This window comes from Rana temporaria, chromosome 6, assembly GCF_905171775.1.
Source record: "Rana temporaria chromosome 6, aRanTem1.1, whole genome shotgun sequence".
NCBI lineage: Eukaryota > Metazoa > Chordata > Amphibia > Anura > Ranidae > Rana > Rana temporaria.
The window spans coordinates 166,664,730-166,679,513 of record NC_053494.1 but is presented as its reverse complement, the minus strand read 5'-3'; the positions used below and the strand labels follow the sequence as shown (position 1 = coordinate 166,679,513).

At 41.7% G+C, this 14,784-nt stretch overlaps 1 protein-coding gene across 2 annotated transcripts in view; it reads left to right on the top strand.

Annotated features, from left to right (window-relative positions):
• Window positions 1-14,784, top strand: part of METAP1D (methionyl aminopeptidase type 1D, mitochondrial) — a 245,406-nt gene that overhangs the window by 191,787 nt on the left and 38,835 nt on the right. For both annotated transcript variants that reach the window (XM_040357752.1, XM_040357751.1), the window contains one exon: window positions 2,165-2,262. In XM_040357752.1, coding sequence (XP_040213686.1) covers window positions 2,165-2,262 — 98 coding nt within the window. The remainder of the gene's footprint in view (window positions 1-2,164; window positions 2,263-14,784) is intronic.

The following is a 14,784-nucleotide window of genomic DNA, read 5'->3' as shown; positions in this document are numbered from 1 at the left end:
CATTCACGTACGACTTAACGACATAACTTTTTAAAATTTTGACGCGGGAACGACGGCCATACTTCCCAAACATTGGCTGCGCCTCATATAGCAGGGGCAACTTTACGCCGGGAAAAGTCTAACGTAAACATCGTAACTTTACTGCGTCGGCCGCGCGTACGTTTGGGAATTCGCGTATCTAGCTAATTTGCATACTGGACGCGGAAATCGACGGAAGCGCCACCTAGCGGGGCAAAAAAAATTTGCAGTTTAGATCCGACGGCGTAAGAGACTTGCGCCTGTCGGATCTAATGGATATCTATGCGTAACTGATTCTAAGAATCAGTCGCATAGATACGACGGGCCAGATTAGGACTTACGACGGCGTACATGGCGCTGCGCCATCGTAAGTCCTTTGAGAATCTGGGCCATTATTGTCAAAAGTATTGTGACGCCTGCCTTTACATAAACTTTAAGGTCATCCCAGTCTTAGTCTGTAGGTTTCATTATTGACTTGGCCCACCCTTTTCAGCTAAAACAGCTTAAATTCTTCTGGGAAGGCTGTCCACCAGGTTTAGGAGTGTGTCTATGGGAATGTATAACCATTCTTCCAGAAGCGCGTTTGTGAGGCCAGGCCACTGATGTGGACGAGAAGGCCTGGCTCACAGTCTCCGCTCAGAATCATCCCAAAGGTGTTCTATCGCACTGGTCATCAACCCTGACCTCAGGGCCCACTAATTGGCCAGGTTTGCACGATAACTGAAATACATTACAGGTGTCTGGACTGTTCCAAGGCCAAACATTCCAGGGTGTATAAACTTTTGATAAGAGCCATTTGGGTGATTTCTGTTATTGTGAAAATGGAGCCAAACAACTATATGATAATAAATGGCTTCATATGATCACTATCCTTAAATAAAAGACGTTTTTTTGGTGTGATTAGTCATATTTTCAATATCACTGCCAAAATGTCACAATTTCTGCCAGGGTATGCAAACCTTTGGGCCAACTGTACATGCATAGTTACATTGGTCCACGCTGGACCAGTTTAACTATGTAAAAAATGCCATACCTGGAACTCCTCTTTAAGAAGTACCCATGTGTCTACTTCCCTTTGGGGCAGGTGTTACCACCCAGGTTCTAGTGATGCCCATACAAGTTGTCACTTGGACAGAAAAGCACAGACAGAAAGAAAACAATGTCAGAACTTCACTTTCTCAGTTTGCTAAAATGTGAAATGTGATAGTGTTTATTAGCCAGATTCAGATAGACTGGCTTGATTTTGAGGAGGCGTAGCGTATCTCATATACGCTACGCCGCCGTAAGTCAGAGAGGCAAGTGCTGTATTCACAAAGCACTTGCCTCCTAAGTTACGGCGGCATAACGCGCCTAATTCAAATGAGGAACAGGGGGGCGTGTTTTATGTAAATGACTCGTGACGCGACGTGATTGCCGTTTTTAACGAACAGCGCATGCGCCGTCCGTGGACATATCCCAGTGTGCATTGCTCCAAAGTACACGGCATGGACGTATTGGTTTCGACGTGAACGTAAATTACGTCCAGCCCCATTCACGGACGACTTATGCAAACAACGTAAAATTTTCAAATTTCGACGTGGGAATGACGGCCATACTTAACATTGGCTAGGCCAGCTATTTGTTCGACTAACTTTACGCCGGAAAAAGCCTTACGTAAACGACGTAAAAAAATGCGCCGGGCGCACGTACGTTTCTGAATCGGTGTATCTAGCTCATTTGCATATTCTACGCCAAACTCAACGGAAGCGCCACCTAGCGGCCAGCGTAAATATGCACCCTAAGATACGACGGCGTAGGAGACTTACACCGCTCGTATCTTAGCCTAATTTAAGCGTATCTGGTTTCCAGAATACGCTTAAATTTATGACGGCGTAGATTCAGAGTTACGACGGCGTATCTACTGATACGCCGGCGTAACTGTCTCTGAATCTAGCTATTTGTCTGTGTTTCCATCACTTGGGGGGAAATCTCAGAGGCTGCAACCCGTCCCTGCTCTGTCTCATAATACAGTATATAGCTGTATTTTTTTAATTCCCTCATGGATGTTTGTGTCGCTCATGGAATAACTATAGTTACAAAATGAATAACTCATGAATTAACTAATGTGTTAATTTTTTTTTATTATTATTTTTTTTTTTTTATGAAGCCGCATTGCTGAGGAGAACAAACTCCAAGTCTGTCCCCAATTTATTGGCCATGGAATTGGGTCATTCTTCCATGGGCACCCTGAAATTTGGCATCATGGTAAGTAAATACTCTTCCGGAGCACCATTGCTCTGTTTTACCATTTCAATGATTATATAATGTAAATTTCCAACATATGTGGATTGTCACCAATTTAAGCCATTCTATGGCAGAGTTGTTTGGAGTGTTCTTTTTTTTGTTTTTTTTATGGTGTGGGTTATACAAGGATACTGACACATCATTGGGTGGACCTTACAATCGCCTAAAAACTATTGGGTATGCAGAGGTGATCTCCATTTTACTAATTATGTGGCCTTGGAAAATAATTTGCTACAGATGATTTTGATGGGTTATATTAAAGGTGGTGTCAGTCATTTTGAAAATGTTCCTTGAAATTTATAAGTCACTTTGCAGAAGTATGTTTTCACTTTGACATTGAAAAGTATATTTCTGTTAATGTTAAAAACCAAATGAAATCCAATGTGAATTAATGTTCTATGACAATAAAATATGAAAACTTCCAACGGGGTCAAATACTTTAATAGGCACAGTTTGTGCTTCACAGGTCAATATACACAATAGTTAAAGGAATTGTAGAAAAGTGTAACATGCCAACAAGAGTCTGAATAAGAAGATGTTAATGCACAGCCTGATTACAATGTAGATTAGGCTATGTTAGGCCCAGTTTGCAAATAACAGATTGTATACAAGGTGAATGAGACTTTAGAGGACAGCAGGTATTTGGTTAGATAGCTGGGAAAGATTAAGCTGGCCAGAGATAGATTTATTTATTTTTTGATAATTCAGCCAGCTGATCAAAAACAAATGAATGGATTCCCTCATCCACACATTCAAGGTGGATGAAGGAATCCTCCCCGCTGCTATTGTATTCTGACTGCGAGGACTCCTCTACTGTCAGTATGCACTGATCAGTGCTGCAGCCACTCAAACTCCTGATCAAATGATAATATACCAACAGTCCCCTACGAAAGGAGTAGATCATTAAATTGACTCCTTTTTGAATAGTTACCACCAAAGATGGATTGAAATTCTGTTGGTCCCTGCTGAACCCAGACAACTTTTCATCCATCTTATGACTAGCTTTAATCCAGTATTGCCCATTGTATCCAGTGATCCTATGACCACTGCTATTATTCAAACATAATCCAGAAATTTAGAGCAGGTGCAAAAGATCAAGATCAGTCAGAGTTGGCCATCACAATGGATGAAAAACAAAAATCTGTTACAGATCAGGCAGCTCATGTTTTTCACTTGGTTAAGTCAGGCTGCCCTACACATGTGTGGTCAGCCTTGTTCAACCTTATCACCAGTAGATGTTATGACAAAGACAGAATGAGTTAAACAACCAAATGTGATGATCATCTATTGATGTCTTTGATCTTGCTATAAGGCTTATGACAGGTTGACTGTAGTGGGTTATAGCAATCACTTATACATTATTCAGTCTATATTCTTAGATTGGCTGTGGGTGATAAGGGAGTATTAAGTAGCCTACAAAACATATCATTTGTTTAATGAAAAAAATGATCATTTGGATAACTCAGATTATAGTGAAAAATTCTTAAACACCTGATAACTCTGTTTCATAATGATCAGAGATAGGCAGTTGAAGCTATACATATGCAAATATAGAAGTTATACTTGGTCATGGCCTTCACAATTCTAAGCCCCACCAAAGGTCAGTGCAGCTATTTATCACATTAAAGGGGTTGTAAAGGTTAGTTTTTTATTTTCTAAATAGGTTCCTTACCTTTTCCTTCGATTTCCCTTCTAAATGTTTTTTTCTTTGTCTGAACTTCTCATTTCCTGTTCCTCCTCAGTAAGCTGTTCTGGCTGACTAACCCTCAGCCAGAACGGCTCGGATGATGGGGGAAAGCTTACGGTGGAGAAACAGGAAGTGAGAAATTCAGACAAAGTAAAAACAAATTTTAGAAGGGAAATTGAAGGAAAAGGTAAGTGAACCAACAATGCACTAGCTTAAAAGAACCTATGTAGAAAATAAAAAACTAACCTTTACAACCCCTTTAAGATTAATAGTGAGTTGAACCACCAAATCCTAACTGCCCCATCCTTTCCATTCTAACTATACCCCCCTGTTTGTACAAACCTCAAATCAACTAGGGAACTTTGTAAAGATGATGCTATGATCAATAACTAGCAGCACTCTGGTCCTCTTCCAAGCCAGCAGAGCCATGCAGTACCACAAAAAGAAGAAAAGCAATGTTTAAAGAGCGGCACCAACTGGGAATAGGATTAGGGTGCCACCAAATGTACATCACAGCTTCTAGCCCAGGTTGGTAATCTAAAGTATGTAGAACAAAGTACAGCTAAAATGGTGATTAGTTTAGTTGTTTTGAAAGTATAGCTATCCATTAAGGAACCAATAGAGTATCTCGGAAGGTGGGATTGGCAGAGCCAAGTTTGACTTTCAGGCCTCATGCACACTGGACGTTTTTGGACATTTTTACAGCAGCTGTTTTTGGCAGTAAACGTTTTTTTCTACAGTCAATAAACTCTCCATCATGTTTTCCTATGTGCCCATGCACACATAAGCTGTTATCAGCAGTTTTGGGCAGTGGTGCTTTTGAGCAGTAAAAAAAACCCAAAACTAGTGGGTTCTGAGAGACGTTTTTCAGCTGTAAAAACGCTCTAATGCTGATAAACGTCAATAAACGCTGATAAACGCTCAAAAACTTCACTCACCAGCGTTTTTGAACGTTTTTGATCAATTGAAAGAAAAAAAAAAACGCTATTGAAAAAACATTGAAAAAAGCTGAAAAAAGTTGAAAAACTCACTGCAAAGCTACTGGTGTTTTTATAACGTTATTTTAACGTCCAGTGTGCATGAGGCCTCATAGAAAAGGTAAAGATATAGTACATAACAAATTCATATGTCTATATACGTATGGATTTATTGATCGTTCTGCTATTATGTTAATTAAAATTGTTGTTTATATTTCTTTTCACTATATTATCAATTGTATCTTCTCCGGTTTGTAAAGATTTACTTTTTTTCAGTGAAAAGGGTTTGCTTTAAAACTGGTAAATCCCTGTAAACAAGACACAACAATTTGTAAGAATATTTTTTTTTTTTAACAAGAGAATTTGCAAGAATATTTTAGTAAGACGGACGATAAGATGTTACAGTTGGAATGGAGTCTGCTATATCACATTGGGTTTATTTATTTTTGATAAGTGACTTTCTTGTGCCCCATTGAGGCAGTTTGTACTGTTCATCTTCCATAATGTATTGTACAGCATAATGTCAGAACATACAATTGTCTACATTTCCAGGTTTTGGAATGTAGGGAATCCCAATTTGGCACAAAAACACATTTTTATACTGAGGAGCCACAGTAAGCTTGTCATGTATAGCAATGTGTTTGAGGTGCCTTTTCCCCTTTAAGTGCTTTGTAGCAAATGTACTGCATATTACCTTTTTTTCCTTTACCATCTCCAGCTCTAACAATGGAAGCATTGTACTGATGATAACGTCACAGGCCTCAGTAGATATTTATGTTGGCAATGTGCAACCAGAAATTCGTCTTACAAGATCCATTTTACAGTAGCTGAAAAATACACGTAAATGTACAGTTCAAGCGAGAGACAATCAAATGTTGCTTTTTCTTAGAAAACATAATTTTATATATGAAATTATTTCCAAGAAGATACAAAGATAACGCGGGACTGGGAAATTGTAATTGCTAGTGTAAGACGTCCCAAATGCTGCACAAATTATAGAAAACTGTAAGGTACAATGTCATGTAAAATAGGTGATATTTTAAAGGGACTGATCCCTCTTATTATCACGATCTGTTCAACAGATCATCATTAGATTCACAGCTTTTCATTACCACTTGGATATCTTTTGCTGCCAGCTTCCCATTCACGTCTGTGTTAATTACAAAACTCTCCTCCTCTCATTCAAGGCTTAACATTCTTGTGGCAGCACTTACTACTCTAATCTCTTCCCATACACTTGTGTTCTCTTACAGCTTTCACTTGTCCCTGCCACTTTCCTATATGACTGGGACCTTTTAATTATGGCTTCCTATGCCTGGATCTCTCCTGTCATCTGAGTTTATGTCAATAATTAAATGGGTAGAGAATGGTGCCATTGTTACGTAAAGTGTGTCTAAACCCAAAAACACAAATCAAATAATATTGCATCTTAACTGTCCCTAGATGTGGTGCCATATTAAAAAATTTTCAGGCTAAATACATTTCCTGCAAACACAAAAGAAATCCTGCTAGAAATCCAGTATCCTTGTAACTTCCGGTTCACTAAACTGAAATCTCTGTTTTTTATTCTTTACTTATTTGCGTGTAAGGAAATCCACCCATGTGCTGTTCTTAAAAAAAAAAAGCCTGTTAAAACATTAGCTTATCAATAAAAATATCGGAATCCCAAGGATGTAATCACGGTAAATAAAAATAAAACAAGTCGCAATAAGGCCACAAAAGATATATACCAGTGGGACCATATGAAACTGGACTATGGGCTGCAATTGGCCCATGGAGCTGACTTTCGACATGCCTGACTTAAAGGGGTTGTAAAGGTAAAAAAAAAAAATCCTAAATAACTTCATTTACCTTAGTGCAGTCCTCCTTCACTTACCTCATCCTTCGATTTTGCTTTTAAATGTCCTTTTTTCTTCTGAGAAATCCTCACTTCCTGTTCTTCTGTATGTTAGGCCACTTACACGACCGGTCCAAACCGATGAAAACGGACTAAAGTTCAGTTTCATTGGTCCAAACCGACCGTGTGTTTGGCCCATCGGTCTGTTGTCCTTCGGACAAAAATTATAGAACTTGCTTTAAAATCGAACCGATGGACAGCTGACCGATAGGTCAAAACCGATGGTTAGTACACAAAAGCATCGGTTCAAAACCCGCGCATGCTCAGAATCAAGTTGACGCATGCTTGGAAGCATTAAACTTCGTTTTTTTCAGCACGTCGTGTGTTTTACGTCACCGTGTTCTGACCCGATCGGTTTTCGAACTGATGGTGTGTACGCACATCAGACCATCAGTCTGCTTCAGCGGTGAACCGATGAAAACGGTCCGTCGGACCATTCTCATCGGATGGACCGGTCGTGTGTACGCGGCCTAACTCCACACAGTAATGTGAGGCTTTTTCCCTGGCGTGGAGTGTCGTGCTCGCCCCCTCCCCTGGAATACAGGAGAGTCAGGACGCTCTCTACATTGCAGATAGAGAAAGGAGCTGTGTGTTAGTGAGCGTGCTGACTCTCCTGACTCTCCTGTATTCCAAGGGAGGGGGCCAGCATCTCCACACCAGGGAGAAAGCCTTGCATTACTGTGTGGAGTTACAGACAAAAGAACAGAAAGTGAGGATTTCTCAGAAAAGATAAGGACATTTAAAAGCAAAATGGAAGGATGAGGTAAGTGAAGGAGGATTACACTAAGGTAAAGGAAGCTATTTAGGGAAAAAAATTGTACCTTTTCAACCCCTTTTAAGGTGACGCTTACAGCCAAGCTACCATTGTCTCCAATTGAGTTCTCCTGTGTAATCCTAGGGAGGATACATGAGGAGACACAATGCACTATTTCTTAAAATTTCCACTTTCTAATGGAGTCTCTATAGGATATTTGAGAAATTAAGTTAGTAGAGTGACAAGAGATCACAGCCTGCTGGGATTCGATCTCCCTGTTCAGGTCCTGCGTAGTACAGACATAGACATAACAGGGTCCATTCTCTGCCCCCACTCCCCTCAAAACAGACTACTTTGAGAACTGCTTCTTTGTGAAGCCTGGAAAACACAAGAGCTAGGCTTTTCAGGGGTTCTAAGAAATAACCTGGAAAACGACTGTAGACAAAGATATTAAGAAAAAAACACCACAAATAGAAGAACTGAGAAGTTAAGATCCTGTACATACATGAATGAGCAGAGTGGCGTATTGATGTGTGCTCAGCTCTATATGATAAGAAACGTTTCAATTTCCAGCATTGTGTTGCATCACAGTTGACATCCCATAATGGCAGGTGGGGTCATTTAAATGAAATGGTGATGACATGTACAGTGAATTGATAAACTGGGAACACTGGGAAGAGCTTGATATGTATCTTAATTACTGTTCTAGTGAGTCCTCTAGTTCTTCATTTTAATTGATTCCTTTAATAATATTTGAAGTGAGCCGCAGATCTGTGGTGAAGGATAGGAAGGGCTTTGGGTACCCATGAGTGGGAATCAATGAACAGACCCTTTCTCTCTTTTTCTTTAATACATACTAATCTTCTTTAGTATCATCATGAAACCTAGAAAGTTAAGCTGGCTAACATGGATAGAAAATCGTTGGTGTGTTATCATCATTGTATCTAATTGTTTTCCAAACTTTTCGACATATTATCGATCATTAATGACGTTAATGGTAATTTTTTTGTCGATCAATGCACGTGTTGTACGTTTTTTCCAATTAGATATGATCAATTACCCTACTAATGTTTAGAAAATTGTTCCATTACGCAACAAATTTCTGACATGAAGGATCTTTCTTTTAGCATAAAACTTTGTATTTGCAAGAATGGAAATGCGCCCACTTATGTTTCTAAAGTTGAACGATTAGGCTTATTGAAAACTTTTTCGAACTATTTTTTTTAGCCATTTATGGTCTGCTTTACTCTAAGTTATTTGTAATATAGCCACATTTGTGTGTCATATGGACAGCCTCTAGGCTGTATGCTCACAATGGAGAACAGGGAATTAGATAAAAATTGCCAATGCACTGTTGAACTTGGTTGTTGAATAAAGGTGTTTGAGATATTCAGTATTGGACATTAACTTACCTGAGCACTAAAATCTCATGTTACCATGGTAATGTAATTTTAAAAGTCTGCTTTTATTAAAGTAATACCTGGTGATTCTGCAATCAAGGTTCTTGTGCAAGCATTTCATGGTGGCAACACTCCTTCCAGGTCTCTCTATTATGTTCCTGCTTTGCCACCCTGTTGACAGGCTTCTGATGAAGACTACAAGCGACCATATCAACACATATTACGTTGGCATGGTCCGTTGTGATCATCATCAGGAAATGCACCCTGAGAAATGCCTTGCAGCCATTGTATGAGTGCTTGGAGATCAGAAGAGGCTGCAGGAGATCAGCAGCAACAAGTAATATAAATAAGTAAAGGCAAAAATGTATTTAAAAAATAACAATTGCTTATGATACATGGTGCTTTAGGAGACTAAAGGGGTTTCCTTTTTCTTTTTAAAGGTCTTTTCATACATTTGCTGAAGACAGGTTTTATATAAAAGAACAATAAAAAAATAGATATGTATGGTCTATGTAAGATCCTCTGTGAATGCTATGACTCAGCCTCTAAAGGTTTCACAAAATGATCAGAACGGAATAGCAGAGAGTGATCATTTCCAAGACATGTAGGATTTTCTCTTCAGTTATTTCATAGCTGATATAATAAATGTAATGTTCCTAAGGAACTAACCAGTGTAGAAATGTGAGCAGGGTTAGGACTATACTGCAGCAGCTATACTGCACTTGATGGGATTGTAAACTCTTCAGACTTGACTGTATGCTTGCTCTGAGTTAGTGACCCATTAAAGTTATTCTAAAGTCTAATGCCGCGTACACACGATGGGAAATTCTGACAACAAAACCATGGATCTTTTTCCTCTGACGGAATTTTGGCTCAAACTTGTCTTGCATACACACGGTCACAAAAATGTTGTCGGAAATTCCGAACGTCAAGAACGCGATGACGTACAACACTACGACGAGCCGAGAAAAATAAAGTTCAATGATTTCGAGCATGCGTAGGATTTTTGTGCATCAGAAAGTGCATACAGACGATCAGAATTTCCGACAAGTACTTTTGCTGTCGGAAAATTTGAGAACCAGCTCTCAAATTTAACTTGGCCCATGGAGCTGACTTCCGACAGCAAATGTCCAATGGAGCCTACACACGGTTGGAATTTCCGACAAAAAGCTCACATCGAATATTTGTGTATTTTCCAATCTGACAATAAACCTTAAAATAAAAGTTTGGGTTTAATTGGAATTTTTTTTTTTTATATTGACCTAGGTGGATGCAGCATAGGTCCGATGCTGCATCTGTCCCCCATTGGCTCTAAGACTGAGAACTGAGTTCTGAAATACCACTGATCGCTTAGCTCTCAGTCTTCAAGCTGCAGACTGACAGCCACTAGCTCTCTGCTCTGCCCCTCCAGTTCTCACTGAAGAAGCCAGGCTGTGGAGGGGGCAGGAGTGGCTGGCTAGCTGAGAGGTTTAGGATCTCAGCGGCTGGCTGAGAAGCTGAGCAAGCTGCCAGTCCAGGCATCTATGTGTATCCCGACAATATGGTTGAAATCATTTCAGAGCCTGGACTGGCTCTGTGACGTCAGCCTAACAGCAGACTGTAGCCCACTTTTGGCTTAAAACAGGTCACAGGAGTGCAAAATTAACTTCACTCCTGTTAACCATAGGAAAGAACTTTGGCTATACTTCTTTTAATGCATTTCCTACATTAAGGTAGAAAAAAATTCCCCCACCTCACCCAAACACTTGCCTGAGTCCTGTCAGTGATTGAGCTCTTCATACTTCACTTTCTGGACTCACAGACTCGGGCTCCTGGTGCTGTCAGTCCAATCCTGTGTGGAGGGAGCATGGGGCATCTAAGGACACACACAGCCCCATTTGTAAGCATACACATGTGTGCCCCCATTGCACACTGCTTGCGGAGGGGGCAGTCGGAGAGGAAAAGGAGCAGACGGCAATGGCAGGAGCCCCCAGAAAAGTAGGTAAGAGACTGCTCTGTGAAATACCATTGCAAAACTGTTTATTTTAATTTTAAAAAGGCTTTACAATCACTTTAAAGGCTCGGTCTACCCAAAACATTTCAGTTTTAGTAGATGATGGAGAGTTCAATCAACTCACATTACTTTATATCTTTGGGGCGCTCATATGGTGAGATTATTTTTTCACGGTGTGGTGCGCGAACAAAGTGAACCAAAAAGTGTAAGTGAACACGCACAAAAAAGTGCACTGGGGTGTGTCGGGAGAAACAAAACCCTTCCCCCTGGTGTGCAAAACTCCAGACATGGGGTAACTTACACTCAGGTTCACTTAGCCAAAAGGCCCAGCAGATCCCTTTCCTCATAATAAGCCAAAGCTGATCACTGAGTATTAGTTAAGGGGTTCTCCCGAAGGCAAACCCCTCGAATGCAGGGAAGGAATGAACCTAAGAGCCACACATACTTCCTCTAGACTTCAGAGGAAAACCCACACCCTACCATCCTGTAAGTGAAGAAAAACACACATATAAAGTGCAGATGGCACACATGTGGAGAGGAAAAAAAAAATGGGCTTAGATTTCAGGGTCTGTACACCAGCTGTGGCCCCTGGAGATTGCAACAGGAAGTGCTGGAACACCCAAAACCCTCAGGTGGATAGGAACAGGAGTCTGGAAATTATGGCAAGGAGATCTCATTGTCATGGTACTCCAGACTTTTACTTAGGCAGGAGCTGACTCAACTTACCTATAACTAAATTAATACTTTTTTATGGACTGCCCGTTCACATAGTCCTGTGATCAACAAGCATTGAAGCATTCACAGTTCAACAATGGCAGCTGTCATACACCTACTATATGACCACGCCAAAAGGGTAGTGTTATTGGTCCAGAAGACATAATAAACAATTTTGCTTTTCTGACCTTGTGGCAACAGTTTGGGAAAGCTCTTTTCTGACTGTGCTGCTCCATAAGAACATGGGTTGATGAGTTAGGTCTGAAGAAGCTCAAGTGGTCTGCACAAAGCCCTGATCTCAACCCTAATGAACAGCTTTGGGACGATGAGTTGAAATGCTGGCAGGTTTTCTCAGGACTCTCAGACAGCGGTACCTGATGCAAGGAAAAAATCAAGAGGTTGAGCTGTTTTGTTTGACCAACCTTAAAGTGATCAAAAAGTGAGATCGAGTGAGGGCTCAGGAAAGTATAAAGCGGGGGGGTGCTTACTAATCCTTAAACATTTTTAACATAATGCAGGGAATTCATTAGGGCAAAAATGTTTAGGCTTTAGAGCTACTTTAAAAGAGAAGTATGGAAAATCGTACTTAGGAGGGTGCAGCCCCCACCCCTCAGTTCTAAGGCTGAGAACCGCTGATCGCTCCTTTCTCAGAGCTCCCTGAGCAAAGAGCTAGTGACTGTCAGTCTCTGGCTCTCTGCTCTGCCCCCCCCCCCACAGCGCTCACTGTAGCACAGGGATGTGGAGGGGGGGGGGGTGGGAGCGGGCGGCTCAAACTCTCACCGGTTCCTTAAGAGGCTTAGCCGGGTGCTGCTCCAGGCATGTGGGCGGATCCTGGCCATATGGTCACAATCTTTCCTGAGCCTAAACCGCCTCAGCGGGCTTCAGTTTCAGTCCGTTTTGTCTGCTGAAAACGGGGTCATAGGAGTGCAGAATGATTTGCAAACCTATGATCCAAAGGAGAAGTACAGCCAAACAAGCTTTGGCTGTACTTTTCCTTTAACCACTTAACCCCCGGACCATATTGCTGGTAAAAGACCAGAGCACTTTTTGCGATTCGGCACTGCGTCGCTTTAACTGACAATTGCTCGGTCGTGCGAAGTGGCTCCCAAACAAAATTGGCGTCCTTTTTTCCCCACAAATAGAGCTTTCTTTTGGTGGTATTTGATTACCTCTACAGTTTTTAGTTTTTGCGTTATAAACAAAAATAGAGCGACAATTTTGAAAAAAAATTATATTTTTTACCATAATAAATATCCCCCAAAAATATATAAAAAAACTTTTTTTTTCCTCAGTTTAGGCCGATACGTATTCTTCTACATATTTTTCGAAAAAAAAATCGCAATAAATGTTTATTGATTGGTTTGCGCAAAAGTTATAGCGTTTACAAAATAGGGGCTAGTTTTATAGCTTTTTTTTTTTTACTAGTAATGGCGATGATTAGCAATTTTTTTTTGGTACTGCGACATTATGGCGGACACTTCGGACACTTTTGACAAATTGTTGGGACCATTGGCATTTTTATAGTGATCAGTGCTATAAAAATGCATTGGATTACGATAAAAATGCCACTGGGAAGGGGTTAACACTAGGGGGCGGGGAAGGGGTTAAGTATGTTCCCTGGGTGTGTTCTAACTGTAGGGGGGGTGGCCTCACTAGGGGAAATGACTGATCGCTGTTCATACATTGTATGAACAGACAGTCGGGCATTTCTCCCCCTGACAGGACTGGGAGCTGTGTGTTTACACACACAGCTCCCGGTCCTCGCTCTGTAACAAGCAATCGCGGGTGCCCCGGCAGTGGCCGCTAAGAGAGCCGACGTTATTGTACGGGCTCTCGCGCAGGGAAGCCGACCTGCCGCCGTAGAACTGCGGCGGCAGGTCGGCAAGTAGTTAAAACTGAGGTCTGTGCTTCACAAATATTGTCAGCAATGATCAGCAATCCAGTATTATGCAACCTCTGCACTTTGTCTTTGTACAGGAGCTACCTGAAATGTTACTGGGGACTGGTCTTGTATCCACCCCCTGCTGTTGTTTTCTGCAAATAGCCTGTAAAAGGTGGGGCCTGCTAGGTCCCTCCCACAGTTCTGCTCTTTCCACAGGCTTTGTGCAGCCCAGTGATGACGTCCCTGTAATTTTACAAGGTAATGTCTATGGCCCAGATTCAAGAAGCACTTGCGCCCGTGCAACCATAGGTTGCGCGGCGCAAGTGCTTACTTGCTCCGGTGTAACGAGTGCTCCTGATTCAGGAACCTCGTTACACCGACTGCAGCCTAGGATATGACAGACATAAGCCTCCTTATGCCTTCATATCTCAGGCTGCATTCTTGCGTTGGCCGCTAGGGGGCGCGGCCATTGTGATCGGCGTATAGTATGCAAATTGCATACTACCACCGATTCACAAAAGTTGCGCGGGCCCTGCGCACGCAAGGTACGGAGTTTCCGTACGGCGACTTTAGCGCAAGGTTGCTCCTGCTATAGCAGGGGCAACCAATGCTAAAGTATAGCTGCGCTTCCCGCTCGTGAAATTTTAATTTCACGTCGTTTACGTAAGTGAATCGTGAATGGCGCTGGACGCCATTCACGTTCACTTAGAAGCAAATGACGTCCTTGCGACGTCATTTGCCGCAATGCACGTCGGGAAAGTTTCCCAACGGAGCATGCGCTGTTAGCTCGGCGCGGGAGCGCGCCTAATTTAAATGATTCCCGCCCCCGGCGGGATCATTTACATTAGGCAGCCTTACGCCCGGCTATTTAGCATATCGCCCGCGCAATTTACGGAGCTACTGCTCCGTGAATCGCGGGCATTTCTAAATATTTGCGTGGGCGCAGAGCAAAACTCGTTGCCCTTTGCCCACGCAAATATTGCACGGATCTACCTGAATCTGGCCCTGTGTTTGCAAAGGTATTTTTATTGCAAAGTGATTTGATATAGTTTGTGGCTATTTGGGAATATATGTATTGCCGCCAAGTGAACTGAATTCACTGAAGTGGGTCTTCTTTCATGAGGCCACATACATGTGTTCACGTCTTTGCGCTGGGAGGGCGCTGAAAACGGCCCCCCT